Genomic DNA, 26,390 nt, shown 5'->3' on the forward strand with positions numbered 1-26,390 from the left:
TTGTAATTACGAGGACTCTGGATGCAACATTCATTCACATGATCAGCTTTTGCTTTTTGATCCATCGGGCTCTTGGATATGACTTTTGAGTTTTCTTCATTGATTACATTCTCAATTAAATCTCCAGTTGTCACAAGATTCTTGAATTCCTTTGTCGGATTTGCCTGCATCAACTCGCGGAAAGGAGCGGGAAGGGAATCACGAAACATACGTGATATCTCTTCTTCTATCATGGGAGGTTGAACTTGTGCTGCCACTCCTCTCCATCTTAGGGCATATTCTTGAAATCTTTCATTGGTTTTCTTCTTTACTCTTCGAAGATCCATACGTGTTGGAGCTAAGCCTTTAATATACCGATATTGTCTAAAAAATGCATCAGCTAGATCTACCCATCTCTTGATCTGTTCTTGGGTCAACTGATTGTACCAGACTACTGTTGGGCCAACAAGACTATCATGGAAAGAGTGAATTAACAGGTCATCAGAATTTAAATATCCTCCCATTTTTCTGCAAAACATTCTCAAATGGATTAAGGGACAACTGGTGCCATCATATTTCTCAAAATCAGGCATTTTGAATTCATGGGGAATAATCAAATCTGGAACTAAGCTAAGCTCTCTTGCTTCTAATTCTTTGTGGTAGGCACTAACATCTTTCATGTTTCTGATTGCTTTCTCTGTCCTCTTGACTTTCTCCTCATATTGTGAATAATTAATGAGGCTATTCTTTGGGTTTGAGTGGGATGCCCCAGGGTATGTTATCTTTCTCGACTCTTCAATCTGATAGCACGATTTCTCTATAGCAGTTGTATCTTCTTTATCAGATTCCATTCCCTGGATAATTTGATCTGATCCATCTGGTACTGAATCTGAAACTTCTTTCCTTGTATCCCGAGGTAACCCTGTCAATGGTTCTGACCAATGGTCTTGTAGTCCTTCATAAGATTGCTCCATTGTTTTCATGATGATGGTACAGTAAAATAAATGAATGATCTTGGTTTTTACTGTTACAGAAACCTTTCATGAATTATTTATATGTTTTTATAATTAAAGTAGATGACAGTACTTAAATAAAAATGTGAAAAATGCATAAATGGAAAAATAAGAATGCAAAATGTGTAATTCAAAGATATAAAAATACAAAATGAAAATGCACAGATACAAAATGTAAATGCATGTATGAAAAGGTGTTACTTAAGAGTGATCATCTTAGAACAGATTTCATTGAACACAAAAGCTTCAGTACATCAAACAAAACTTTTACATGTAGGGGACAACTTTTAATCCTAACTTCAACAAAACTTTACATATAGGGAATAACTTTCCCATTTTCTTCTCTAAAACCAAGTTAGATTATCAGCTTATGGGCCATATTGCTTGTTTGGACTGCAGCTTCTTTCATGACATTCTGGGGTTCTTTCATCTCCTATGTTAATTCTTGGAGTTGATCATTTTTCTTTGCGAGAGAACATTTGTGTTCAAAAAGTTTTTGGAGAAGATCTTCATGTATGCTGCAACTCTTTTTCAGTTTAGTGACCCCTGATATCCACTCTTCTGGGGTGTTTCCTATGCCAGCATTTTGAAAAGCTTGACTGACCTTCTGGAAGTCTTCATGTATGGTTTCCATTTTGGTGCTCAATTTATCGTTTTCAATCTTCAAATGACGTATTTGAGCTTCAAACCTCATCAAATCTTCTTCTCTCTGGGCGCCCCTACTGATATTCTTACCTTTGAAGACTTTTGGTATTAATCTATCAGGACCCTTAGTTACCAAACTAGGTCGATCATTTACCATAAATTGTAAGGTTCCATGATCCAAAAGACTTTGGACTCGGCGTTTGAAGGCAAGATAATTCTCGATGGTATGTCCTTGAGCTCCGGCATGATATTCACAATGAACGTTGATGTCATACCAATTTGGATATGGAGGTTGGAACGGTTTTATATAATATGGATCCACTTCTTGTGCTTCAAATAGCTTCTCATACAACTCTTTATATGATATGGGGATAGTATCAAGATGAGAGCCACCTTTTGTCTTGGATTGAACCTGAGTTTTAGACATCGGGAGCAGACCAAACTTTGATGATTTCTGATTACATGATTTCTTCTCTTCTCTGGGAGCTTGTACGGTTGTCACCATTTCTTTGGTATCTCCATACGATTTGTGAATACGAATGATGACTGTCTGTAATTTCTCTAATTGGTTAGGAATCGAAATCCCTTGCGTATCTGAAACTGCAGAGTTAGGTTCATTGAGCTCTCTCTCTTTCTGTGCTGGAATCTCTTTTCCTTTGGCCAACACAGATATTCTATCCATCATCTTGGACATCTGCTCTCTTATTTCTCGTATCTCCTCTTGCTCCTTAATGGTCATACGATCTTTGGGTGCATAGCATGCTTCTATCCTCGGAGTTTCCTCAGAATGTCTTTCTTTGGCCGCATCATATTTTGTTTGATCATAAAACTTTTTGTCCATTTACGATTTCTTTCCAATATGATGAACAGTCTTTCAAGTAAACACCTTTTGGTTATGCTATGATCATGCAATGCAAACAAAAGAAATGAGAAAAAATAAAATAGTTAGTACCAACTAATGAAAAAAATCTATCTATCAAGGTATAAATCTTAACCTCATGCTTTCTAGTTCCATGCTTTGTTTGGAAAATTTAACCTAACCGCATGATTTTTAGTTCGCAGGCATTTATTCAGAAAAAATAATAAATTAAAAAATTAAAAGCTAAAGCTTATTTCTCCTTTGTGTACACCTAAGGACAAAGGTTTAGATCAGGAGAAGTTCTAAGGTTTATTACATGCATGGTTTCAGTTTTAGGAGTAAAGGTACTCGAATTGTCCTTGTTGATGCCCCTTTGGGCTATCAACCCTCAATCCTAATCCATTACAGACTTAAATGGATCGAGTTTAATTCGAGAGGACACATTTCTCTATACCTGACACGGAGAATAAATTCTCACGAAGACATAGAGCATATGAACCCCGAAAGTTACTTGCTAGGTCTGACACGGAGAATAAATTCTCACGAAGACGTCGCTTTCACTCTCACTTAAAAGGGACAAACTCAATTATAGAGCTTTATGTTATGCAATGCAAGTGTTGTGTGTGAGGAGAAATGTTCAAACCTCTAACAAATAAATAATAAAATTTAATATTTGAATATAAAGCATTAAATAACATATAAATATTATGAAAATAATAAGTATATATAAAAATTTTGAAAAGAAAAAATTAAAAATTAAATGTATGAATTTTTAATTTTTAATTAATAAAGACAATTTATAATTGATTTCAAAGCATGACTTGGTCCCCAGCAGAGTCGCCAAGCTGTCGTAACCGGTTTTCGTCCGGGCACGAAAATATTAACTTTATGGGAAAAGTAATGTGAATAAATGGTTTTTAAAATAATTTGGGAGTCGCCATCGGCCTTTTGAGTCAGGTAGGTCGAATACCTAAAAATCATCTTTTAAAAGAGTTTTTAAGAAAACATCAGTTAAAAGATAAACTGATCTGCGTTTAACCAAAAATTCATTCTTTTTATTAATAAAAAGGGATTCGTGGTCGGTTACGTTTAGGGAAGGATTAGCACCCCTACAACGCCCAAAATTGGTACTTTATTAACTATAAATTGTCTCTATTATTAGAAGAAAAAATTTCGAATATATTTAATTCATAATCTTTTTATTTCAAATTTATAATTTTAAGAAAATATATTAATATATAAATAAGATATTTATTTATTTAGAAATATCAGAAAAGGGCTTCTAGGTACCTTAAGACAACTCTTTCCTTCTATATTAATAAATAAAAACGTAATAAAACTAAATTATAATTTTTATAATAATTAGTTTTAAAATACCAAAATAGGACATCCAGTTGTATTAAGACTGCCCTTTTCTTTAATATGGAAAATAAATAAACATTATTAAATAAATAATATATATATTTATAATATAGTAAAACAATAATTAAAGTAATGATTTAAAATATATTAAAATAATAAAAATTAAGTAAAAAAATAACTAAACAATGACTATAAATAAATAAAATAATAATAAATGTAAAATTATTTAAAATAATGAACATAACTTGAATCATCATAAAATAAAATTACTAATAGTGTAATTAATCCTTAATTAATTAATCATTGATTAAAATAAAATTTATCAAAGTTTAAAGGCTCTATCTCGAATAAATAAAAACTTTAAGTGCTAAAAATGTAATTTAGCCTTATTTAATTAATCGGATTAAAATAAATGTTAATAAAATTATAAGGTACTAAATCAGTTATTTACCCTAAATATATATATAAACTGATAATGACTAAAATGTAATAAAATAAAATAGAATGACATAATTAAAAGAATCAAAATTTGCTTCCAGTGACTAATTTGTAATGTTATAAACTCGGAGTGACTGCGGAAAGGGTTTACCCATGATGGAAATTACACAGATACCCTCCCCAGAACGACGTCGTTTGGGGAGGGTTTTAAATACCCTAAACGCCTGGCCCGAAGGGCCAAGCTTCTCATTTGCCTATTTCCATTCTCTCTCAAAACGAGAGAACCAGAGTTCTCTCTGGTTTCTCTCTAGTTTCCCTCGCCGGAGGGAAACCGGCAGCCATAGGCCACCGTACTCCGCCGCCGACCACCGCCGCCGACCACCGTAACGGTGGTCGGAATTCACCAAAAATACCCCCAAAGCGTAGATCTAAACGCCCTAAGACCGATTCCGGTCTTTGTTTTCCCTAAAAGACTCCTAATCGGAGTAAATCTACGAAAATACCTTCGGTATTTTCTGTTCTCCGGCGATGTTTAGTGCTTCCGACGGTGGTCAAAGCTCCAAGGGTAAGTTTCTTTCTTCTTTCTTTGCTTTCTGTTTTGGTTTTATGTTGGTTGTGGGTTCGTTGGTAGCTTTCTGTCTTCCCTTTTTTTTTCTTTGCTGGATCTCTCGTTTCTCTTGTGTTCTCCGTTGCTCTCTGTCCTCGCTCTCCTTTCTTTTTTTGCAGGTTCAGTGGTGGCTTTTATAGCCACCACAGTGTACTCCTCGGACCGGTCCGATCTAGCATCTTTGGTGAGTCACCAAGCTATGGCGGTGACTCACCATAGAGCACTGATTTGGTGAGGCAGCTGGCTTCTGGAAAGCTCGACGAGGTCGGCGTCGTGGAAGCAACAGCGTCGGCAGCAACTGGTTGGACCATCTGGCATCAGAGAGTCGGTCGTCGGGGTGGCTTCAGGGGTGGCGCCGCATCTGGAAACGGCTGGCTGCTAGGGTTAGAAACCCTAGGGTTTTCCATCTGGAACCCTTTTGGGCCGTTGAATCTTTCCAGATCCAACGGCTGATGATGTTGACGGCGGCTGGGGGCTAGGGTTTGAAAACCCTAGCTGAAACCCCAAATTGATTCAGGGTTTCCATTTGGGTTTGGGATTTGAATGTAATTGGATTGTGATTTGGGCTTTGTAATATTTAAATAATAAATAATATTACTATTAATAATAATAATAATAATAATAATAATAATAATAATAATAATTTAATAATAATAATTTAAAATGAAAAAATTGATTTCTACACATTACGAGGAGCATATTGATCTTGGAAGATAATGAAAAGCAGCAAAGTAAAGCTTCACAAATGGTGAATGGTTTAAGTGTAAAGCAGTCTCCCATGCCCAAATGCGAACCGGGCTTCCGTCTTTAGCCAGGGTCTTGTACCAGATGTCCGTCACCTCCACACCGATCATGAATCTGTGTAAGGTCTATTATTTACCAGATGTTCATATGTCAAAGCAGTGCAAGTTCTCAACAAAAACGAAAATTCAATCAAAAGTCAGGAAAGTCGAATGTATACCCTGAAAATACTACTTATTTTTCTCACAAAACAAGAACATTCGTTATTGTTCGATGACAGTAGTCTATTTCCGGTACTTGATGTCGGAATGCAGGAGCATACAGAATAGTTGATGGATCAAGAGCATTCGACATCACATTGTTATTTTTCGAATAAGTACCTTATTCAGACACTGAGGTTATGAAAGTCATGCAATTAATTTAAGAAATCTCTTTATAATCCCCATCATCTCACCACCAGGGAACCGTCCAAGAGACCCCCTGGCCGCTGCAATCTCGTTAAACTTGAAAACCAAATCACCGGAAAATGATTGAATTTGCTTGCATTTTCCCCCTTTTTCTAAAGCAATGTCTTCATTTAGATCTTCATCAGCCTTGACAGTCGGAAGAGGAAATGGATCAAGAGAAGTTTCCAAAACAATAGACTCCCCACCAACGGCACCCACAAAATCTTTCAACTGACACATTGTAAATGGAACTGGTTCAAAACTGTGATCTCCATATTCGACAGGTGTGGAGTGATCACCGGTAACACAAATAAAATATTGAAAATTTCCAGTCGATTCGGTCTGCCACAGGAGCTTGGCCAGCTGTCCTATAGCTTGATCCACAGCTTCCAATCCTTTTACTTTGAAAACAGTTGCCTTATCATGACCTGCATCATCTATTGCCTGCAATTTAGGAAGATCAAGTAAATCACATTGCTTAAACGACATGGAGAATGATGCTCATAGATTTCAGGCTTCCATAAACATCAGAACTTGTTAGCGTCCATAACAAGGACAGGAGACGCGTATAAAGCCAAAATGGAAGAAATAAATCAACCTCTGTGATATCAGTTGTCAAAAAAATTCACCATTTACCATACCCGGTTGCTGCTACTTTGAAAGAAGATATTTTCCAGACAATATTGCAGAAAAGAAGATTCTCAAACTCGGGATTGATAAATCAGGATAACGTTTGGCATAGATAATCAGCAAACTCCAAAACAAGATTATCTTATGTGGGATAAAACATAAGAGGTTGCAAACTCAGGGAAATACAAAAAAAGGGACTTGAACAAATAACAGCGATTCTGGCCCAAATGGCAGTTACTTACAAGTATCTATTAAGTACAAGGAAACACCAAAAAGCAACAATAAATGATGCATTCATAAGGTCATTACCTTAATATGGAGAAATCCAAAATCATAGCCATCTGATCTGCCAGGCTTGTGTTCATCCTCTCCTGGTACGAAGACACTAGGACAAGTTTGTGAAGGAGCAGAGAGTGCCTTAGCTATGGCAGTTGCTTTTGAAGTCAAAAGTGTTCGATAGTCTCCGGTTGCTCCAGGAGCTTCTATGATATCGATATCAAGTGATAGGCCTAATCCTGCAATAATTTTTGTGGGGGCCACCATACAAGGCCACAAGCCGTGTTTCTTTTCAAATGGAGGAACCTACATGCATAATTAGAAAATATAGAGCCATTTATTGGTTATCCTATTATATAAGAAAAAGAAACCAAGTAGAAAAATGCAAAATGAAAACATTTTTTTGGTGTAAGTATTTTTCTCCTCATAATACATGCACATTTTGGAAAATTCTAGGACATAATACCTCGATTCGAATACCACAGCCTCTTAGAAGGACAACATTGGCGACATTCTTCCCTTCTGCTAATCTCTTTGCGTTCAATGGGTGAGACACCAGTATCTTCGATATCTCCCTGGATAATTCATTAACAACTGCAGCTGTGTGTCTTGCTTCATTGGTGTCATCTAAAGCTTTGGCATCCAGAAGTAAGCGATTGTCCTTCAAAGGGTCAGTTCCTGATATATTTCCACTGAGTCTTGGTCCTTTAACAACAACTCCACATCGGTGTTCTGTAGCATACCTATAAGAGGTTGATTACGATGACTTAGCATTAAATAGTTGTTAAACCAACCCTTAATGGAGTTGATATAGAAGAAAGCACTCTCAAAACCATCTATCTTAACCATCATAACCATTTACTAGACATTTTCAAGGTTCAAAATTGTTAATCATAGGAAACCCAATAACCAAAACAGCCATGTAAAAATGAAACTTTTTCGAGTAAGCTAGATGTCCTGCAGAACTTAAGAAAAATAATATCACAACATAAAGTCAAATTTAAGGTAATGAATCACAATATACCTGACTCTAACTTCATACTCGGGAAAAGATGGGAGTTTCATTCTATCCAGGGCACTACAAAGGATAGGCCCCTCTTCTTCAAAATGCCTGTCAGCTCTCCTACTCGTAACTATGCCAGTTTTCTCATCCAAAGTTGCAAAATTGGACTGAAGATAGATAATTGGAATGGTAATCATGTATAAGAACACTATGGACATGCTCTAAAGAAAATACATAGAACTATTATATATTAACTTGCTGGTAAAATGAATAAGGAAAATGTTTAAGGGAACAAAGTGAATTCAGAAGTTAGAACATATCTAGTAGGAAAAAAAGGGATTATATAATCATAACCATTTTCAGAGGAAATAGGGGTTAAAGATGTAAGATCATATAACGTACATTAAACTTGACTAAGAAGTTGAAATTCTTGAATAAAAAATCAAATTACCAGTACTAGATTATAGTATTTATCACATTGAGGGATGTTCCGTTAATGTTCCAAAACAGAAAAATTATCAGCAAATAATCTACTGAGAAATGCAAGCAAAGAAAGGGGAAAGGTAGAGTAGGTTACACACCTTGAATGCAATATCTCCAGGTGACATGGCCAACCCAGCTCCCATGGACTCAAAAGCACCACGCCCTCGGTAATATACTCTGGGATCATAGCCCAACAGAGAAAGGTGAGCAGTGTCACTCCCACAACCCAAACCTACTTCCACGGGATCCATGAGACCATTAACTCCAGCTGATGCTATAGCATCCAAGTTTGGAACATTGGCTGCCTGCAGGGGAGTCTTACACCCAAGCTTCGGTATTGATACGTCTCCCAATCCATCAATCAACACGAATGCCACTCTTCTCTTTGGCTCGGCAGGACTGCCCATATTTCTGTGTATCTATTTATGCCTTATTCTGTTTAAAAAGCAGTCGCGGAGATGAACAGAAATGAACTGAAAATAGATTGTTTCAGTATGGTGAGTCGTATACCAAAGTCAGCAAAACAACCAGTTCCTACACTGAGCGAAGCTGCTACAAAATGTTTTTAAGCACACTAAAACCTCTGAACCAAGCACAAGCTTATTGTCTTTTGTGATGCTATAGATTTACAAATCGGATCGCAAATCCATGATTGGATTCGAAAATCGCATGAGAGGTCGGTAGCCATAAAAGCAACCGGCTTGATCAAAGTGATACTTATATCAGTTTGCCATTGGTTTTTAAGCCAGCAGATCATCAGGATTAAATTGTCTAAAATGTAGTATACATTTCAATCAGAATATCACCAAAATAAGAAATGATTTTTTTACCAGAAACAATATACTAGGTGAATTCATAAAATTGAAGCCAAAATACAAGATGGGTACCGCTTACATTATAAGCTAAATCAAATAGATAATAAAAACTAAAAAGATATGAAAAAGAAAACCCCAATTAAAAAGTGAATTGAAACAAAACCCAATAAGCAAAAACAAAATTTAAGACAGAAAGATAGTCAACTTATTACCTGAGCAAAATAGATTTCAAGGATGATTAATGGGAAACTTCTCTTGAGCTGGAAATTATGATAAGAAAAAGAAGAAGATATGGGTTTAACCAGAAAGGAATCGTTTAAAGCAAATGTAACTCTGTTCTATTCATCGATGGAAAGCAAAATGGGCCCAAATTTCCATGCAAAAGATGGGTTCCCCCCCCCCTTTTTTCCTATGAGAATCTGAAATTTTCTTTTGAAAGTGGCAGAGAAATCCGTGTTAGATATTTGTATGTTTTTTTGGGTGGCTTAAGGTTTTCCGTGTCCAATTTATCATAATCTTTGTCTAAGCTCTAGATTTGTGAAAATCTTCATTATTTTTCTTTAATTTATGGATTTAATTGGATTTTTTCACTAATCATTAGTGAAATTTCATAAGTCGTATATATAATATAATATAATATAATTAATAGTTAGTAGTATTATTAAAATAGCTAGTGTATATAATATATATAATGTATGAATATTTTAAACGTTTATAATATTAATGTATAGAAAATTATGCTAAACAATATTATAAAAATATATTATACAAGTAAATTGATTTTCTTTTACAAACTATTTATGAAAGTTCTTAAATCTTGTATATAAAATATATTTCATGTCAGTACTATAATTAAAATAACTGGTCTGTATGATAAATTAAAGTGTTAAGATTTATGCTAGATATAGTTGTAAAAGTATATATTGAAAATTTTCATCAAATACATGCGTTATTATTTTGAAATTTTTACAAGTCAACATTATATATATGTATTGAAATAGTGTAGATTTTTTTTTTAATTTCGGTAGATATTATTTTTAATAGTATGAGATGGTTCTAAAGTATTATTTTTATTAGAATTTTTTAACTTTTATCATTAAGATTAACGTATGAATTCTATAGATATTAATTTTTTAATTAATCTGGTGTGAATATAAAGTAGTAATTGATAAAAAAAAATTCAATCTTTTAACATTGAAATGTCATACCTTTATAAACATAGTGCTCGAACTCAGTCCTAAAAAAATAATAACAATTCGTCAATCAATGAAATCTCTTAATTCGTATCTTAAATATCAACCTTCAATAGTCATTTATGTCCTCGTTTTTTTCCCTCAAAAATAAATAAGAAAAAAAAACTATATCCCAAGAGTCACATGTTTATCTCCATCACCATAGAAGCATGGCAAAACCTTAGTTTATTATATTCAATTTGAACAAACCTTTAAATTTAGGGTAGATTACACGTTTACTATCTCAACTATTAATTTTATTATGTTTTAGTCACTCAATTATTTTTTGGTTTAAAATCACATTTAATGTTACATTTCGATTTATTTGGATCACTCATCTTTAAAAATTATCGATAATGCCGATGTATCACTATAAAATAATATTATGTCATCATTGATTTTTTTTTAAAATGTCACGCAGTAGTCCTGCATAGTGTTCACAAGTTTGTTGCTACATCGATGATCAGTTTGTGTCCAACGTTTGGAGGAAGTAATCCGGGGCTGCAAGCAGAAGTTATTCATGCAGTGAAGGAGGATATCAATATGATATGTGGATGTTCTTTGGCTGCGCATCCTTCAGCATTTGCATCAATATCAGTAAGTTGCTTTAATAAAAATCCTATTTTAAAGCAGATCTCATCTGCGCATGTTTGCTGGATTTGCAAAAATGTGATACGGGTATTGTTCATTTCAGTTTCTGGAATTTTAGATTTTGCCCTTCTCTCATCTTTTCCGATATTATTTGTCCCATTTGGTTGCACCTGCAGCCTCATTGAAGGTATAGTGCTTGAATGCTCATATAAATAGTTGCTACGAATTTGGCTCATGATTTTGTCCTGTTTAATGCAGCCTGGGCGTTCTAAGTGGAACGGAAATGTCGGGAACTCGGGGATAGTAGTAAGAGTGGACGTGCCGCTTTCCAGTATGGGATGTCCATCCTTCTCTGTTCAGATAAACAACGTTCTTGAATTTTGATTTGTTTGAGAACCTGAAGCATGGTGTGGAACAGTGGAAGTGTACATATAGTGTCAAGCACATAGACATGTGAATACCACAATGCTACCTTTGTTAACTACTTTAATCTCTGATCAAAGTCTTTTATTCCTTTTGTTTCAAATTCCATATTTTACTTCTTCCTCCCAAATATCAGCTCAACTTCTCTGTTTTTTTTTTGTTTTATTGGTTTCTTTCAAGTTCTAAATGTGCCATTAATATGTGCTTCCTGAAAATATAAGGTCACTATCCGTTCTGAGAAAAATTATCATTTGATTTAAAAATAATAATATTTTACGTAAAAGAAGCATAATAGTTAATAAAATTAGAATATCAATAAATGAAATTTATTCTTTGTTCCAAACTATAAAAAAATAGTCTTTAATATTTTAAGATCTAAATCTTTTAAAAGAATATGATTTTGGATATATCTCATCATCAACTCGTTAGAGATCTTCAATATCTTTTCCGAGTTGCAAAATGCAAAGTTCTGCTCTTTTACATCATTAAAACCCCTCTTCAAAGTAAACATATGTTTCCTGTCTCGTTTTTCTTTTTTCGTTACTTATTCTTAAAGTATAAGTTAATAAAAATTATTTAGTCTAATTATCAATTTTTAATTCAGAAAAACTATTAGTTCAAAATAGTAATGATTTAGAAAATTAATGTAAAATAAAAAATTAAAAATCAAATACGATTGAACCATTAGTTTTTTTTTAATTTTAACATGGAATTTTCAATTTTATCTTACTGGTTTAATCTAGAATTTTAATGTGTCAAGTTCTCATCTATTTCTTTTTTATTCATAATTATTTTATATAACTTAGTACCCCTAATCACGTAAGTAATATTTACACAATCTGTAAATAAATTATATATATCTATGATAATAATAAATATTTTAAAAAATAATTATTAAAATAATAATGGATATTTACGAGAAAAGAAAAAGTTTAGTCGGCAGAACAACAAGAAGTCTTGGAATCTGCGGAATCCATATGAATCAGAGGGTCGGGTAGGTCTAGAAAGCAGCAACAGATCACTCTACTCCATGCCAACCAAACCATCCATGGCTTCTTTCACTTTAAACCCATTGTTGTACTTGCTTCCCCTTCTTTTTCTCGACCCCCTCTTCAGCCAAGCCAATCTCCACAACTCCAAAACCCTCCTCAGATCATCCCTTTTCTCCCAGCCATCATCAACCAATGAAACCATCCCACCAGCTCTCTTTTTTGAAGTCACCAAACCCATCCAAGTCCCACACACCAATCCTTGTTCCCTCACCGTTCTTCAACATGACTTCGGCTTCACTTATGGTAAATCCCCCGTTTTGGCTAACTATAACTTCCCATCTGATTGCCCTTTTCAGGAATTTTCCAAGATTGTCCTGGAGTGGAATGCCACTTGTAAAGGAAGACAATTCGATAGGATTTTTGGGGTTTGGTTATCTGGAGTTGAACTTCTCAGGAGCTGCACCGCTGAACCTAGAGCTACTGGTATTTTCTGGACTGTCAAAAAGGATGTCACCAGGTATTCTTCCTTGCTTTTATCCAACAAGACTCAAACTTTTGCCGTTTATTTGGGAAATCTTGTTGATAAAACTTATACCGGTGTTTACCATGTCAATGTGTCTCTTTATTTTTACCCTGCTGTGGAAAAAATGGATCTTTTTAAGGAAAAGAGGAGAAATTTAGGATCTGGGATTGATTCTGAGGCTGATCTGATTATACCCTTTTCCCGAGATTTGCCATTGAATGATGGTTTGTGGTATGAGATTCAGAATTCCAATGATGTCAAAGTGAAGAAATTTCAAATTCCTCAGAATGTTTATCGAGCAGTATTGGAAGTGTATGTCTCTTTTCATGAGAATGATGAGTTTTGGTATGGAAATCTTCCGAATGAGTACATTGCTGCCAATAATCTTACAGGTTATGCAGGGAATGGACCTTTTAGGGAAGTCGTGGTTAGTTTGGATGGTGATGTTATTGGTGCTGTTTGGCCTTTCACTGTGGTTTTCACTGGTGGAATCAATCCACTCTTGTGGAGACCGATTAGTGCCATCGGCTCATTCGATCTCCCTACTTATGATATCGAAATCACCCCATTTTTGGGGAATCTATTGGATGGAAAACCCCATAACCTAAGCTTTAGTGTTACAAATGCCTTGAATGTGTGGTATATTGATGCCAATTTGCATCTATGGTTAGATAGTAAGAGTGAGAAGACCGAAGGGAAGCTTTTGCAATATGATATTGTTCCTCTCGGTGTGTCTTCTGTGTTAGATTTTAAAGGTTTAAATGGAACATTCATTACGAATACGACTAGGTTCATATCCTCGACAGGATGGGTTACGTCCAGTTATGGTACAGTCACAACCAAAGCCACTCAAGATTTAAGTTATAGTAACACCATGGTGATTAATGGAAATCTGCAGATCATAGATCAGGTCACCCATTCTAATGACAGTGTTAATGTGAACATCCCGGCTCTTAATGCAATATCAAAGAAATCTCTCAAGAGGTTTCTTTTCTACATGTACTCTGACGAAATTGATCAAGGAAACGACACCTCATTATCTGTAGCTAATGTCACATTGGGATTTAAGGAGAAGAAGTTCAACGATGCTGATGCCGGTTCACCTAGCAGTTTGCTCCGGAATTTACAGAAAGGAAAGGGTGTTATGGTCGTAAAGGACAACCTGGTAGTCCGTGGGGTGGCAAGTACCCAACAATCATACAATTATCACGGTGGTAAATTTTGCTATTCTAGGAACGTTAGCAGCTCAAACTACACCATTCTTTATGATGAAGTGGGGGACACATGCAATAAAAGATCGAAATCTTGTTTCCTATTCGGTCTTAGAAGATGGTGGCCCGTTCCTGCTCGAAGAGCTTTTCTAGCATCTCATGTAGTTGATCCAAATGGAAATTAGTAGATGCTCGTGTATCTTTTTTGAATTTTTACCGTAGAATGAATGAACTTGGTTGTTTCTTTTAACTGTACTTTAGTTTGATTCTTCATCCTTAAACTAAGCTTTTATAATATATTACTTGACTTGTACCCATAATACTAGGTCATTCATGATTGCATATCCAGTAATCTGAAACATTATGTCCAACTATTTCGGATCCCAATCCAAATATAGTGTAAGGAACCAATGAAAATTCCAAAGATATCCAAAGAAGAAAACTCCAATTGAGGCCTTCTGGGTAATTTAAGTAAGAAATTAAACATATTACAAAAAAAAAAGAGAGAAAAATTAAACAGCTTGGGTTTCATTATTATTCTTATCTGAAAGATTAATTTTCGTCCATTTTCTATAAAATATAATCAACATAAGGGTGCAAGCTTGGCACGATAGACCACATATTAAGCCTATCCATAAACCCTGAATAAATCAATGAAGAAGAAGATTGGTTAGTGGGGAAAAACTAGGGAAAATATGATTAAAAAAAGAAACACAATTTAAAGCATTTTTTAATTAAAAAAGTTGGAATATTTATATTTAAACAAAAAAAAATATCTATTTACAATTTTAAAAATCAATGATAAAATAGATTCATTTTATAAATCACATGATTTTCTCACCTTAACATAAAGTTTAAATTTAAATCCAAGAAGAACTGCAATTGGCATTCCAATGAAATAGAAAGCTCCCAGATTAACCAAAACTGTCAAGTTTTGCCAACCACATCCCCTTGCAACCCCTGCAACATAATTTTAATTTAAGTATGATAATTTTACACACACAATACAATAGAACGATATGAACACGTGTAATACATAATATATATATATAGGGATAGAATATTGTTACATTATGTAAAATTCTTTTAGTTTTACACAGATGTAGGACCGTTGAATGAGTGAAAATAGATGTCTGATATTGACGGTAGGAGATGAGAAGAAATTTACTAGGAAAAAAAACAAAGAGTCAATCTCAACTATATATTTTCACTCATCCAACGGTCATAAATTTGTATAAAACAAAAGAGTTTTACATTCTGTAAGTGGATATTTAACTCATATATATATATATATATATATATGAATTACACAATGTGTTTTGAACCTGATAAGACGCCTTGTATGGCATCAATTGCTATCGAGACGAGAAGCAATGGCGTCATCTCTGCAAATTTCTTGATTATTGAATGGCTATTACTGAATAAAGCAACCCAAATATTGTGTCCCAAGGCTAAACTTAGGACCACTACAAGTGCAACAAGGACAGATAGTTTGAGAGTCACAGTCATAGCATGTTTTGCCCTTTTTTGGATTTCCTGCTCCCAACTCATTTGACACTCTTGTGCTGTGAAAGAAAAAAAAATAATTAAGGGCTGCAGAACCGAAAATAAGTCCAAGTTGGTGCAACAAAACTAACCTTGCTGCAGCACTAAGGCCATATGTGACCATGTAGGCAATGTTTTCGGTATTTACACTGCATATGGTATCAACAGAACAATCATCCGCCATGATTGAAGCTCAGTTAAAATGTATAAGAAAAATATATTTATATATAAAAAGAGAAAAGCCTACCATATTGCTGTCAGTGAAGTTGTTATTTCTGGGTTTGGCATCAAACCAGCTAGAAACACAAGAATCTGAAAAGCCCAGCCCTCCAAACTAGCCGAAGATTTCATGTAGTTAAATCAATATATATATGTCCAATACAAATATGGGGTAGGAATGGTTGGAAAATGAAGGTTTGAATGCTCACCAAAACATTGCTGCGGAAGGAAGGGCTAATTTCAAGTTCCGTATGATGTAATGAAATGATTCAAAAGAAAATCCTTTCCACGTGTTCTTAAATTTGTTGTCGAAAACGACATACATGGCTAACAAAAGGAACGATATACTTGTTGATATTGAAACCGCCATGGGAGCACCTTTGAAACCAAGACTTGTCTTGTTTACCAAACTGTAAACAATCCCAAAATGGATACCGAATGGAATGGCAGAAAAAACGACCAAAGGTATAACTATGCTTTGTGTCTGAAGAAACCTCAGCATGTTTTGCAGAAAGCCAAAAGCAAATAAGCCAGGAATCAAATACTTCATGTAAAGAGCAGCAGTTCTAGAGATTTCAGGATCTTGATGAAGCAGAACAAGGATTGGCTCAGTAAAGAACCATAGAATTGATATGATAACGGAGAAAAGGAATGAAATGATGCAGGAAGCTTGGAGGTAAATCCCCAGCATTTTGTACATTTTTGCACCAAATCCTTGACCACAAAGGGTCTCCAATGCTCCGCTTAAACCAACCTGAAAACAACAAATTTCAGTCGAGAACATCATCCAGATTAAGGTTAAATTGAGAGGTTACCATGAAAGCAAAACCAGTAACGGCGGCCCACGAATTGGCAAGAGTTGAAGCAGCAAGCTCGACCTCACCAAGGTGGCCAGCAAACATGACAGAAACAATAGTAATCGAGGAGTAAAAAACATTGGATAAAACCACTGGCACTGCAAACAAAATTTGAATCTTAGCCTCTCCCAAATCCATAACATTTTTCCAACAACTTCCACTGGTTCCTTGTGAAGTACAGCCATTAGAAGCCTCTACATTCAATGGACTTGCCATATTATTGTAGTTTTAAAGGAAGGCTTATCTCTCTTCTGATCAGATGGATGGTGTTCATCACCACATACTATATACTATATTATATTTATATATTCTAACTAAAAAGCTGTTCATTTTTCAATAGCATTAAGGGTTTTCATTTGGTAGGTTGGATAAGGCGTTTACTTTTTGAACACGATTATTGAGAGGGAGGGGATGCCTGTAATCTAGTCTACAGCTGGTTGGCCGCCATAGTTTTCTTTGACATTTGACAATCCCTTCAAGTGGAAAACCAGACATGCAGCTTTCTGCCATGGACCAATCTAATGGAAATGCCCTACAAAATATTATGATATATAAACATAAATAAATTCGTTTATACACAATTACAGTACAAGAAAATATATAAACATAATACAAATCATCTCGAGAAGTAGTTATAAGAGTAAGATTCTAAGGAGAACTCTGGTTTCGTAGTCAAAAAGAGATTAAACTTATATTCTACATATAAACTATTTCACGCTGAGTGAGGCTGCTTTCCCTCCTAAGTCAAACAAAATATTAATAGAAAAACAGTGAATGGATTTTGATAATTCAGATATTATATTCTTGAGAAGAAAAACAATAAAATTATTACTTATGATAATAAAAAAATTCGCATTTATTGCTACAACGCTCATGACCTGATCTGCTCAACCAATCATAATATTAAAGGATGAGACCTTTTCTAGAAAAACGGAACTCCCCGGACCGGAACAAGAGTTGAACATGCTAAAACTGTTTATCTTACTTGGAATCGGATCTTCGGCCGCCTCATTTGCTTTCTTTATTGCATAACGGAAGTCATAAGGTTGGATTCAACTTGTTGGAAGAAGAAAAAGTATGAGTCAACTAATTTCGCTATAAAATTGTCCAAAACATTCTAAATTATCGACAGGATACATTTTGTTAAAATTATGCGACAGCTTGATGGACTGAAAGTGTTTTTGTATTTATGGCGTTGAAATTTTAGAAAGATATAATTATTAGGACATTTTTATTAATGTGGAAAGATTTTGAGAAGATATGGTTGACGAAAGTATATATATATATATATATATATATTATGAATTTTAAGCAGTACACGAGTTGATAAGGATCAGAATAATGAAAAAGAAAATAATAGAGAAAAAATTAAATGAACTTTATTCAAAAAGAAGAAACATGTATGGTATGTGTTGAAGACATGGTTTAATACAAGTATGATTTGGAAGACGATGATAATACACTTGTCTTGGATTTTTCTTCAATTATTCAATGAATATGTTAAAAGATTGCATTCAAGTACTTGAAAAAATTAATATTTAACTAATATTAGATTTACATTATCAAATCTTACATATATTTTTTTGTTTAAATGCTTAAATATTAGTATTTTTTTAAATACATTTGTTGAGTGATTAAAGACGAGGCTTACATACTTGTTGGTACAAGTAGTTGGGATTCAAGAATTTGAGCTTGTAAGATCAAGTTTAAACTTACTACCATCACTCTTAGTAGACAATCTATAAATTCCTATGTAAATTTTAATTGGGTCTTAGATATACCTTAATTTTGGGGGAACCACCTTTGATCTAAACTTTTTTTTTGTAAAAAAAAAAGAGACGAGGCTTACATATATGTTGTCGTCATTCAGCTTGGTTTGTGATTTTACGTATCGTTAACACATCACACATTTTTTTATTTTTTTTATTAAAATTCATATAAATTTTTCGTGAAATTTTATTTTTTACAATTTAACCTTAGATACACCTTCCAACACTTTTAGTGTTGCATAAAGTAAAGATTCGTATGACGTACACACTTTTACTTATGTGACATTTAAAAATATTATTTTAGTAAATAATCTTAAGAATATGTTATTTTCATAAATAAATTTATAAAATGATAAATATAAAATAATTAGAACGAAAACATACTATAAATGCTTAATGCAAAAATAAATGTTCACACTGTGCATAAAAATATTATCGCCCAAAATAAGTTTTAACGTTATTCTTTTAAATGCTTACGTCATAATGACCGTTAAAAAATTATTATCTAATATATTTTTATTTTTATATTATTTTTTAAAAAATATAAATATTATTATTTTTTATTGGCTGAGGGAAGAACCGTAATATGGATATGATGATGGAGAAAAAGAAAGAAGTAATGCAGTAAATCCCCGTACATTCTTGCACAGTTGCACCAAATCCTTGACCACAAAGGGTCTCCAACTCTCCACCTGAAAACTCATCCTAATGGCAGTGCCTTCAACTCAGTTCATCACCAGAAGACTTGGACCTCATCTCTATTATACAGTTGATGTGCTGAGAGACCTTCATATCTCTTGTCTCTTCATGTGAACAAGGGGCCCATCCAGAGTGAAGAAGCAAGCAGATAATTGAAGTCCAAACTTGTCATTTCCTATCCCTTGGCTGTCAAAGTCAGCAGCAGCCAGGAAACCAGTTAGAAATTTCAGGTACCTCATAGATTCGTACCCATACTATCACCTTGTATAATAGAAGTAGCCCATAAACTAGTATATGCAGCAGATGAGGAAGTTAAAAGGTTGATGCAATCTATGCATCAAACATTATAAAATTACCAAATGGGTTCTTATTTTCATCATACCAAGAAGAAAAGCCGACGCCTTTCCAGCCATGGAAACCATTATCAAAACCCTTACTTGCAAAGTATTTATATATATATATATATGACAAATATAGAATTTCATGTTAGAAGATGAATTTATAAAATTTTAAGTAAAAAAGAATGTATAACATTATATGAGGACGAAAACATATTTTTAATAAAAAATATAAAGAAAATATCTGAAATATATAATAATTTAATTTTTTTTAGAGACACTCCCCTCTAAATCCATCCCTAACAACATGCTTTTGAAGCACTTACCGGAACACTAGTCTGCTAATTAAACAATAACCAGCTTAACTTGACTTTAAAATAATATAAATTATTAAAAACATCCTAATTTGTCGTATTATTAAGTATTTCAGATCACGCACATGCATATAGTTATTTTTATATTTTTATAGAATAAATCATGTCTATATTATATTTTTATTGATCAAATTCGATGAACAATATGGACAAATATTCTTCCTATATCATATTTATGGAGTATAATTTATACCTAGATATTGGCGAACTGAAGGAAGTAGTAATTAATTAAAGGGTAAATTATTCAACTAGTAACTAATTTATACCTATAATTTCAAGTAGTTTACCTTTAATTAAAAGTATATACGAGTTGCATAGACCATAATGAAAGTGGATGATTAAATGTAATTATGGTAGTATACAAGCTGCATGTGCAAATTTAGATAGAAATAAGAGAAAAAAGACAATGTCTAGTCTGGCATATGGGAAATTGTAGTATGAATATAATATTAACCTTCTTTTCATTTTTTTTAAAATTACAAATGGATCATCATAAACCGCTTTGCTTCCATTCACACCCCTAAGCAACTCAAAGCTTTTCAATTTTCCTCCACAATGATGCCATTGCTAAAGCAACGGTTCCAGCAAAGTTCAAGGTGTTGGATGGCTTATGATCTTAAAACCCTTAGGGGGTGTTTGGTTCAAGGAATGTGGGATTCCCATGTTTGGTTGGCCGAAAATCTCATTCCCGGTAATGTTTTATTACCAATAGTAGATTTTTTGGGGTATATTACCGGGAATGTCATTACCTCCCTTCCCTTAGGTATTGTAACATTACCGGCGTTTTGGACTAAAATGTCCTTAAATTTTTATTTTTTTTCAAAAATATCCTTCTTCTATCATTGAATAATAAAAATTCTACGAATGTTAAATTACAAATTTATCCTTAAATTATTTTAGATTTACAAAAAAAATTCTATAATTAAAATTTTATATGAAGTTCAGGGATTAAAAAAAAGTTACCCTTTCATTAAACATTTTTTATATTTTTAATTTTGTAAAAGAAATTATATAAATATTATGAATTTAATTTTTTAAAGAAAATATATAAATCTTTTACAATTTGTAATATTATACAAATATATAATAAGGACAGTTTGGTCAAATATACATTCTAATAATATTTTATTCCTTTAACCAAATACGATAATCTTACATTCATGCTAAACCAACCAAACACAAAATACAACATTCCCAGTAATCATATTCCCTGGTAATCTTTTATTCCCACTGATAATCTTACATTCCGTGAACCAAACACACCCTTACTAGAGTTTCAAATGCAACCCATGTGGCTTACACCAAGGCCCCAGCCTCGAAAGTAGAGATAAGCTAGGGTTAATCCCCCTTGTTTAAAATTTTACCATTTCCTTGGATTCAATAGGATTCTGTTTGCAGCTTTTCTTTCTTTCTTTTTTATTTTATCCAATAAGTCAAAAGTTCGTATTGGAGTATTTTATACAATTAAAAACTAATAAAATCAGATAACAATCAACTAAAAAAGAAAAAAAGAAAAGATAAAATTGACAGGGATGTGACCGCCTTGACGCAAGAAAATTATAATAACCGTCCAATGAAATGTAACTACAACATAGCATATATGTTTCAATTACTATAATCTTGAATATTATATATAACATACTGAATAAGTTGTATTCTTTTAGTATAAAAAAGTTGCTTAGCATGCCTACACTATAATCTTGTTGAAATTTCATCAAATAAGAGGAATATAATCTCAAAGAATAAATCTCTCGATAATTATACATCGAGAGATCAAAATCGAATAGATTGATAAAGTAAGAGATTATAATTAAAAAAAATGAATCTGTAAAAATCAAATGGACTGAAAATATAATTTACCTTAAATTATTTTTAAAAGTAATCTTAAACTCATCCTTAAAAACTGCACTGCACTGCCCGTGATTATTAACCATAACCTTGTCTAGTTTATGTGTCAAGAAACCTTGAGATCTCTTGTCGGTTCATGTGAACAAGTGGCCGATCCAATGAGTGAAGAAGCAATTGGTGAACTTCAAACTTGACGGTCAATGTCACAAGCAGCCATGAGCCGAGCCTGAAATCAGATAGAAATTCCAAGTACCGTTTAGGCTCGTCCTTTACAGTGTCCATAATATCACTTTATATAATAGAATTAGCCCATAGTATCCTCGTACTAATAACAGTTTATGGAGTAGACGACGCAATTTGTGCATAAAATATTATAAAATTAGCAAACGGGTTCTTATTCCCATCAATACCGAGAACAAAAGCTGATGCCTTTCCAGCCGTGCAAACCATTGTTTACAAAGAATTGCATGCTTTTGAAATTTAAAGCCCTTACTGGCTACCTTATCTGCTAATTAAACACTAAGCATCTTACCTTTAATCATTTCACTTTAAAATTATTCAATATATCCAAATCTATTGTATTATTGTATTTAAATATATCATATTGCACATTATGCAGATATTTATTTTTATATATTTATCGAACAAATCATTTATATATTATAGTTTTATTGATGAAATTCCATGAACAATAATATTCTTACCATATTATAATTTATATCTAGATAGATAATGGTGCACCGATAAAAACAGTAATGAAATTTAAAAGTATATACAAGTTGCATATACTATAATGAAAGTTAATACGTAATTATGGTAGTGTACAAGTTGCATGAGCAGGTTTCGAGAGAAACATAAGAAGAAGAAAAACAATCTGTCACATGGGAAATTATATTATGAATATAATATTAACCCTCTTTTTCATTTTTGAATTACAATGGGTCTTTATTAAGCGCTTTGCTTCCATTCACATCCATGAGCAACTCAAAGCTTTTCAATTCCCCTCCACGATGAAGCCACTGATATATCTCTTCTTGTTTTCAATCTTTTCCATTGCTAAAGCTACGGTTCCATCTTCAGAGACATTTCAGTACGTCAATGAAGGAGAATTGGGACCTTACATCGTAGAGTACGATGGGAACTATCGAGTTTTACCTCCTTTTGTTCCAGCTTTGCTTCTACAACACCACCCCGGATGCATATACCCTAGCATTGCGTATGGGACTAAACAAATCCGAATCCTTGTTCCGGTGGGTTTGGGAAGCGAACCGGGGGAACCCAGTTAAGGAAAACGCCACGTTGACGTTCGGGAGTGATGGGAACCTTGTCTTGGCTGATGCCGATGGACGGATCGCTTGGCAAACGAACACCGCTAACAAAGGTGTGACGGGGTTCAAAGTACTACCTAATGGGAACATGGTGCTTCATGATGCCAAAGGTAATTTTATTTGGCAAAGTTTTGATTATCCTACCGATACCCTCTTGGCAGGCCAGTCCCTCCGGCTTGGTGGTGCAACCAAGCTTGTGAGTCGAGCCTCTGCTCTCAATAACTCGGACGGCTTATAGCCTGGTCATGGAATCTAAATCGTTGGTTTTGTACTATATGGCCCCAAATACCCCTAAGCCAATTCTTTATTTCAATCCTGAATTTTGGGTGAATGTTATAAAGGGTCCTTTAGAATATGTTAAGTTCCATTCCACCCCTGAAAACGAAGATGGTACTGCCTATGGGCTAAATCTAGAGTATCATGCTACTTCTAACTATGGAGGGACTCTGAGGATCGGAAGACGGAACTACAACAGCACGTTATCGTTTCTTCGACTCGAAATGGATGGAAATCTTAGGGTTTACACCTACTATGACCCTGTATTCGATTGTGCGCGGGATGAAACCTTCACTCTTTTCAAAAGAAATCCATCGAATTGGGACGATGAATGCCAATTGCCGGAACGATGTGGGAAATTCGGGCTTTGTGAGGACAGCCAATGCGTGGCTTGCCCGTCGCCGAACGGGCTGATGGGTTGGACTAAAGATTGCGATGTCAAGAAGTTAGCGAGCTGCAACGAGAAGGATTTTTACTATTACAAGCTTGAAAGGGTTGATCATTTTATGACCACTTACACAAGAGGGAATGCCATAAAAGAAGATGAATGTGGCAAGAGATGTAGCAAGGATTGCAAGTGCATGGGTTACTTTTACAACCAGGAAAGTTCAAGGTGTTGAGTGGCTTATGATCTTAAAACCCTTAAAAGAGTTGCAAATGCAACCCATGTGGCTTACATCAAGACCCCAAAGTAGTGATAAACTAGGGTTAATTTCCCTTGTTTTTAATTTTACCACCAACAAGAGTCTGTTTGTCGGGATTTTTATTCCAATAAAATCAAGTAGAAAAACAATGTGATTTATGTGTGCGTGCGTGTGTGTGTGTTTTTTTTTTCATTTCTTTTCTTTTTTACCGATAGGTTCAATATGAAAAATTATTGACTCACAAAGCATAAATAATTAGTAACCCAGACCAACAAACAAATAAGATAAAATCTCATTGAAGCAGTCTGGTCTCATCACACTATCGGTCTACGTCTCATATATACAATATTAATATTATTTATAGTAATTTATATGTCATTTACAATTTGATGATGTTAACTTTTTTCAGTGATGACTAATAATATATTAGAATTATCTTTTCAATTAAAGAACTCATAATAATAACAGTACAAAATTATGTGTCACTGAATTAATTGTAAAGTCAAAAAAGTGAATGATATGAAATATGTTTGAGAGTGTTCGAAGCACAATTGGACATGGGTGATTAGCTTGAGTGTTGGAAGCATAATTGGACATGGGTGACTAGCTTGAGTTAGGATTAGCTCGAGTGTTAGAAGCATAATTGGACATGGGTGATTAGCTTGAGTTAGGGTTAGCTTGAGTGTTCGAAGCATAATTGTGAGAAGTTACCATGTTTTGATTTTAGTTTCAATGCAATGTTGCGGAAGACGGCTATCGGATAGAGCAAAATCGCAACTAATGATTTGAGAAAATAAAAATGAAGATAAAAGAGACACAAAATTTACGTAGAAAACCCCTAAAAATTTAGGGTAAAAACCACGGGCAACGGTAGAAGAATTTCACTATGAGAAAATAGGAATTACAACCTCTCTCGATCTACCAAGGAGAAAACAATGATAATTCTCTCTAGATAAAAAAGAGAAAACAACTCTCAAGAAACTCTCTAAAATTTCTCTAGTATTGGAAGAAAGCTAGAATGCTTTGGGATGATTTTGAAGCTAAATGAGCTAGGGTATTTATAGTTGAAGCTTTAAGGACTAATTTGTAAATACCCTAAATTACAATGACTAAATTATGCTTATACCATTTAGCAATTTCAACAATTGTGTGCTCCTTTTGACCATTGCACCGAATTGTGCATTAATGCACCGTTTTCGGTGCTGACTTTTAACAATCTCTCACTTGAAGATTTGATTGGAACAATCATATCTTCACACCATTCTTTCTACCTTGTACCATCATGTTGCTTACGTTTCTGACAGGCCACATGAGGATCGACACCAAGTAAATTTATCAGCGTTGATCGCCTTTGTCATGAAATCTGCTATGTTGTCTTTGGTATGGATCTTCTGCATATTTACTGTCCCTTCTTCCACCTTTTCACGAATGAAATGGTACTGAACTCGTATGTGTTTTATCCTTGAATGAAATGCTGGATTCCTTGCTAGATGCAAGGCGCTTTGACTGTCACAAAACAGAGAGACATACTCTTGATTGTGCCCAAGCTCCTCCAATAACATCTTCAACCAAATTGCTTCTTTACTGGCTTGTGTAGCTGCTACATATTCTGCTTCTGTTGTGGATGTAGCCACAACTGACTGCAACTTAGAAACCCAACTTACAGCTCCATCAACAACTTTGAACACATATCCTGTTGTAGATTTGCTTTTATCCAAATCCCCTGCATAGTCAGAATCTACATACCCATTGATTAGTAAGTTTGATCCTCTGTAACATAATGCAACATTTGAGGTCCCTTTGATGTATCTCAGGATCTTCTTTACTGTATTCCAATGCTCTTTGCCTGGATTCGACATGTACCGACTAACCACTCCCACTGCTTGTGCAATGTCTGATCTTGTGCATATCATAGCGAACATTAAACTTCCCACTGCTGATGCATACGGTACTCGAGACAACTCCATCCTCTCTTCTTCACTGCTAGGACTCATACTGGAAGATAATTTGAAGTTAATAGGAAGAGGGGTAGAAATTGGCTTACAATCTTGCATGCTAAATCGTGACAAGATTTTCTTCAAGTAATTCTTTTGTGAAAGCCAAATCTTCCTATTACTTCTGTCTCGGTGAATTTGCATCCCTAGAATCTTGTTTGCTAATCCCAAGTCCTTCATTTCAAATTCCCTAGCCAGTTGTGCCTTCAATTCTTCAATTCTTCAATATG

At 34.2% G+C, this 26,390-nt stretch overlaps 2 protein-coding genes and 2 pseudogenes across 3 annotated transcripts; 2 read left to right on the plus strand and 2 right to left on the minus strand.

The window, feature by feature from the left end:
* Nucleotides 1-5,854: 5,854 nt before the first annotated feature.
* Nucleotides 5,855-9,711, minus strand: LOC120162387 (probable 2,3-bisphosphoglycerate-independent phosphoglycerate mutase). 2 transcript variants are annotated; one of them, XM_039172545.1, is made up of 6 exons: nt 9,510-9,711; nt 8,581-8,917; nt 8,021-8,166; nt 7,463-7,739; nt 7,030-7,302; nt 5,855-6,534 (listed from the first exon to the last, which is right to left on the minus strand). In XM_039172545.1, the coding sequence occupies exons 2-6, from the start codon at nt 8,887-8,889 to the stop codon at nt 6,052-6,054; spliced, it is 1,488 nt and encodes a 495-aa protein (XP_039028476.1). In that variant the 5' UTR covers nt 8,890-8,917; nt 9,510-9,711; the 3' UTR covers nt 5,855-6,051. The 2 variants fall into 2 exon arrangements, with proteins under 2 accessions (XP_039028476.1, XP_039028477.1); XM_039172546.1 differs by lacking the exon at nt 9,510-9,711 and having other exon boundaries at nt 8,581-8,939.
* A 2,804-nt stretch (nt 9,712-12,515) lies between these two features.
* On the plus strand, nt 12,516-14,483 carry LOC120162446 (peptide-N4-(N-acetyl-beta-glucosaminyl)asparagine amidase A-like). The gene has a single exon (XM_039172596.1). The coding sequence runs from the start codon at nt 12,574-12,576 to the stop codon at nt 14,452-14,454; it is 1,881 nt and encodes a 626-aa protein (XP_039028527.1). The 5' UTR covers nt 12,516-12,573; the 3' UTR covers nt 14,455-14,483.
* Nucleotides 14,484-14,775: 292 nt separating this feature from the next.
* Nucleotides 14,776-17,137, minus strand: LOC120161969 (annotated as a pseudogene).
* A 5,772-nt stretch (nt 17,138-22,909) lies between these two features.
* LOC120162057 lies at nt 22,910-24,249 on the plus strand (annotated as a pseudogene).
* The last annotated feature ends 2,141 nt before the right edge of the window (nt 24,250-26,390 follow it).

The sequence above is a fragment of the Hibiscus syriacus genome, unplaced genomic scaffold (assembly GCF_006381635.1).
Source record: "Hibiscus syriacus cultivar Baekdansim isolate YM2019G1 unplaced genomic scaffold, ASM638163v2 tig00111402_pilon, whole genome shotgun sequence".
In the NCBI taxonomy this organism is placed as follows: Eukaryota; Viridiplantae; Streptophyta; class Magnoliopsida; order Malvales; family Malvaceae; genus Hibiscus; species Hibiscus syriacus.